Source organism: Ammospiza nelsoni, chromosome 32, assembly GCF_027579445.1.
Source record: "Ammospiza nelsoni isolate bAmmNel1 chromosome 32, bAmmNel1.pri, whole genome shotgun sequence".
Lineage (NCBI taxonomy): Eukaryota > Metazoa > Chordata > Aves > Passeriformes > Passerellidae > Ammospiza > Ammospiza nelsoni.
This window is the reverse complement of record NC_080664.1, coordinates 2,747,159-2,752,408: the sequence shown is the minus strand read 5'-3', so window position 1 is coordinate 2,752,408 and position 5,250 is coordinate 2,747,159. Positions and strand designations below refer to the sequence as shown.

The 5,250-nt window shown below is 53.4% G+C and overlaps 1 protein-coding gene across 1 annotated transcript; it reads right to left on the bottom strand.

Annotated features, from left to right (window-relative positions):
* Positions 1-835: 835 nt before the first annotated feature.
* Positions 836-2,266, bottom strand: LOC132085738 (zinc finger protein 3-like). Its single transcript, XM_059491165.1, has 2 exons — positions 2,243-2,266; positions 836-1,267 (listed from the first exon to the last, which is right to left on the bottom strand). The coding sequence occupies exons 1-2, from the start codon at positions 2,264-2,266 to the stop codon at positions 836-838; spliced, it is 456 nt and encodes a 151-aa protein (XP_059347148.1).
* Between the last annotated feature and the right edge of the window lie 2,984 nt (positions 2,267-5,250).

Here is a 5,250-nt window from a genome sequence, read left to right as displayed (position 1 = left end):
TGTGGATCTTGAGAAGAGGAAATCAGGAGAAGAGTGAGAGGGAGAGAAAGATCCACAGTTGGCCTTGGATCCAGCACCATCTCAGCTGCTCTGAGCTCTGGGGCCATGGGAGGTGTCATTGTTTTCATATCCAAAAACGCATTCAGTAACGGGTTCCCCCTCCCTTCATTATCCCCGAACTTTGGCTGTCTCGTTTCACACCCCAGCTCCCCAGTCCCAACCCCAACCCATCCCACCCCTGCTGGACATCAAGACCCACTTCCCAAGCCGTATTTCCCCCATTTCACACCACCCAAACACCATCCCACCCATCCCCCCCCCACCCAATGCCCATCTCACCCCTCCTGATTTGCAGCACACTTCCCCCAATCCTCTTCCAACCCCATTCCACCCTGAGGGGCTGTGGAATCGAGGAATTTTGGGCTGGGATTGAGTAGTTTTCAGTGGCATTGAGTGGTATTGAGGTGACAGATTGAATCCTCTCATCTCTTTGAGTGCCAAGAAAGGGAGATAACCACATCAAATACTCCCAAAACCCCCCAAGTATCTCCCTGAATCCCAGATTCCCCTGAAGCACTTGTAAAAAGTGAGGCTTTAGATGCCTTCAATGAATTTGTTGATTTTCCCCCCAATTTTGACTGTTGTAAGGGATGAAGATCAATCAAAAGAAAATTAGGGCCTTAACAAAGGGATAGCTAGCCAAGTGTCTTCCCAACCCAGGTCCCTGGAAATGTGGGTCTGAAGGGCTCTGACCAACGTGGACCCTCCAATGGGGTATGGAGTTGGAGCAGCGCACGAAGCCCTTCCTGCAATTGGGGCACTTGGAGGGCTTCCCTTACCAGTGACTCTGCTGGTGTTTACTGAAGTTAGAGCTGTCTGAGAAGCTTTTCCCACACTGGGGACACTCACAGGGCCTCTCCCCGGTGTGGAAGCACCAGTGCCTGACGAGGGTGGAGTTGTGCTTGAATCCCTTCCTGCAGTTGGGGCAGTGGAAGGGTCTCTCCTCCCTGTGAATCCGCTGGTGAGGGAGGAGATGGGAGCTGGTCTGAAACCTCCACTGGCACTCGGGACACTCGTAGGGCCTCTCCCCAGTGTGAATGCATTGGTGCCTGATGAGTTCTGAGCTGCAACTGAAGCCCTTCCCACACTCCCCAGACTCGCAGGGCCATTCTCCAGTGGGGATCAGCTGGTGGCAGATCAGGATGCTGCTCTGCCTGAAGCTCTTCCCACACTGCAAGCACTTGCAGGGCTTCTCCCCATCATGAAGCTGCTCCACAGATCACCAGCTCTGAGCTCTGGCTGAAGCTCTGTCCACCTTCCTGGCACAGGATGGCTCTTTCCTCCTCAGAGCACCCCAGGCTGGGTTTGCAGCCCCTCCTTCTGCAGGATCTCCAGGGATTTTCCTCCCTGTTCAATTCCTGTGCTGTGGAGTTGCTCAAAACGGCCTCTTCCATGAGGTTCTGCTGCCATGGGGATTTGTCCTCCCTGTTCTCTGTCCTCAGCTCCTTGTCTGGGGGAGGAAGGACAAAGAGGTGGGATTTGCCTCCATGCCAGAGGGAAGGAGATCCCCCCTGTGCATCCCTGGCAGGATGGCATCGGCAGCAGGATTGTCCTGCAGCCAGGGTCCGTGCTGGGCTGGGAGATGGAGCAGAAGAGAGGGGGAAAGGGGCACTGACTTCCTCCTCACCTGCCTATGTGTCCCCAGACATCTTCCTAACAGCCTCCTTCTCCATCCAGCCAAGGTTTGGGAAAGAGAAATCCTGGTTTGGTGAAAAATACAATGTATGAGCACATTGGGTTAGGGAGTTCCTACAGCCCAAGTCCTGGAAGTCACCAGGAATCTGCCACCCATATAAGCCTCCAAAACACCAAGATTCAGGCCCCCAAAATACACAAATGACCAAGATGCAGCAAAAACACCCAACCCTGAGTTTCCTCTCTCTGGTCCCTCAACTTTGGGCTCCTGGAGGCCCCCCCTGTCTGGGTTGCTCCAGGTCAAGTTTGTATTGATGTTCTCCCCTGTAGAAATGTGGATACTCATTTCTGCAGGCACCTTTTCGCAACCACGAGCTCCCCCCGGGTCACATCAGGGTTCACCACTTGTCATAACCAGCAGTCCCCAAAGGGGTAATAATTAGCCTTGACTCCATGATTCTCAGAAGGCTGATCAATCACTTTATTATATTCTACTTATTAAGAAACCCATCGCCCTTACAGACAGTCACCATACAGGTGGACTCACTTGGTCCTTGAATCCAAACACCATCACCAGTGGCCAATTAAGAAATTACCCTTTGGTAAACAAATCTCCATAACACATTCCACATGTTCACAACAGCAGGTGCAGCAAGTGAAGATAAGAATTGTTTCTCATTCTTTTCTATGATCTTCTCACAGCCTTCCCCAGGACAATGCCTGGGAAAGTTGTGCCTTGCTCTCTGTGGCCAGAGAGCTGCTGCCACATGTCTGCAGACTGCTTCCAGTCGGCCCTTCCCAGGTGCCCAGGACCCTCTGGGATGGCTCTGGCCTTTCCAAGGGCTTTGAGAGAAGTCTCACAGTGACACTGCCCAGCCTTCTCAACATCCCTGACACCAAAGGCCTTTTCCACATCCCTCAGTGCCAGCTCAGTGCCCAGGACACAGTAGAGCCCTGTCCAGGTCCTCAGAGTGGTTCAGAAGGGAGGCAGCTGTGATTGCTCCCCACAGAGCCACCACTCCAATGTCTCTCTGTGCAGTCCATGGTGGTCCTGAGCATTTTCCCTGGAGCCTCCCTGCCCTGGATGTTTCTCTCCATGCAGTCCTCAGCACAGCCAGGCAAAGAATTCAGGTGGTTTCCCAGAGGACAATCCTCTTGAGTGAAGTGGCCTCAAGGCGCTGTTTGTGCCACTGGAATTGTGCCACCCCTGGGTGCTGCTGATGGTGTTTGTGCTCACTGGGGTTCATCTCCCCACACACACACATGATGCACTCTTGAAGTCTCCTCAGTACAGAGCAAACACAGACTGCTGGCATGGTCACTTGGTGTCCCTCCATGCAGGGACAAACAACCTCCTGCAGGTGAGGGCAGAGGCCAGTGCTGGCAGTGGTGGTTGCAGGGGCTGGTGTGGGACAATTGCCCTGGGGCACCTTCCCAGGCTGTCCCCAGAACAAAGACACAGCCCAGGCCCTTCTCTGCTGCTCCCTAAGGGCCATCCCGGGAGCTCTGGCTGTGCCAGGACACTGCTGTGAGCCCCCCCTGCACACTCCCCCCCTGCCCCAGGCACTGGGCTTTGCTGTGCCAGGGCATTCCTGGGGCGCATACCTGGGGCACATTGCTGACAGCAGGAAATGGAGAGAGGGCAAAGCCTCCCTGCTGTGCCCTCAGGAGATGCCCTTTGCTGATGGAGCTGCTGTGCTGGAGCCCAGCTGTGTCCCAGCAGTGCCCATGGCCTGTCCCTGCCTGTGGTCACAGCATGGACACGCAGCAGGACAGTGACCAAGCTGCCAGAGCACTCTGGCCTGGCACCCACAGAAGGGCTGGAAAAGAGAGTGTGGACTTGGGAAGAGCAGCTCTGAAAGGACCAAGTGCTGCTGCTCCCTGGCAGTGCTGCTGTGCTGGGACCCTTCCCTTTCCCCCCTATAACTTCATGCAGGTCCCAGAGTTGGGATCCCAGAAAAACAAGGCACTGCAAGGTCATTTATTTTGTTCAAACAAAGCAATAGTATAGATCCTGGATTACAGAGCTTCTGGATCCAATTCAAGAGGCAGACAGGGAATTAGGTGAGGGGTGAATAGAAACATTTAATTGAGGACTCTATGTCAAGAACAACCCATAGGCATCACCAAAGACCTGAGAAGGCAGAGACTGGGCCAGTCATGAGTTTGAGTCTGAAAACTAAGCAGCAGAAAACAAACGCTTTTTAGCTTCTAAAAAGTACCCAGTCATCTTTGTTCTCAGGGCATCCTTGAGCTCCTGGTTCCTCAGGCTGTAGATGAGATGGTTCAGGGCTGGAGGCACCACCAAGTACAGAACTGACAGTGCCAGATCCAGGGATGGGGATAAGATGGAGGGGGGCTTCAGGTGAGTAAATGTGCCAGTGCTGATAAACAGGGAGACAACGCCCAGGTGAGGGAAGCAAGTGGAAAAGGCTTTGTGCTGTCCCTGCTAAAAGGGATCCTCAGCACGGCCCTGAAGATCTGCACATAGGAGAAAACAATGTACACAAAACAACCAAATAACAGAAAAGCACAAACTATGAGAAGCCCAAGTTCCCTGAGATAAGAATTGGAGCAGGAGAGCTTGAGGATCTGTGGGATTTCACAGAAGAACTGGCCCAGGGTATTGCCATGGCACAGGGGCAGGGAAAATGTATTGGCCATGTGCAGCAGAGCATTGAGAAAGCCCCTGGCCCAGGCAGCTGCTGCCATGTGGGCTCAAGCTCTGCTGCCCAGGAAGGTCCCATGGTGCAGGGCTTTGCAGATGGACACGTAGCTGTCGGAGCACATGAGGGTCAGGAATGAAAGCTCTGCTGTGATAAAGAACAAAAAGAAAAAGACCTGTGCAGCACATCCTGTGTTCCTGGTGTCCCAGAGGGAATTGTGCATGGCTTTGGGGACAGTGGTGCAGATGGAGCCCAGGTCACTGAGGGCCAGGTTGAGCAGGAAGAAGAGCATGGGCGTGTGCAGGTGGTCGCCACAGGCTATGGCGCTGATGATGAGGCCGTTGCCCAGGAGGGCAGCCAGGGAGATGCCCAGCAAGAGGCAGAAGTGCAGGAGCTGCAGCTGCCCCATGGCTGCTAATGCCAGCAGGAGGAAGTGCCTGATGGAGCTGCTGTTGGACATTTGCTGTGGCTGCATGTGGGGACCTGTTCATGGAGAAAAGGACAGTGAAGGGTTAGAGGAGATCCCTGTAACCAAAATCAAAGCCATTTCCCACACACCCTCCTTTGTAACACACACAGACGTGCTCTTGTGTTTCAGAGTTCTGATATTTTCTTTTTAAGCTCCTTCCATGTACTTCCTGGTGTTCTTGGATATCAGAAACCCTCAGCATTTCTGCTGCCCTCTGGTAGAACAGAGTGATTTCCCTGAGGCAAGACAATGAGTGGAGACTGGGGGCAGATGATCTGTCACTTCATTCTGTTTGCAGCTCCTCTGGGCTTTCACTTTTCTCAGGTGGATGTTCACACTCCCACATTTCTCTTAAAAACCTGCAGGTACTGCTGAGAGCAGATGGATCCACCACAGCCCAGCTCCACCTTTGTAGCCAAG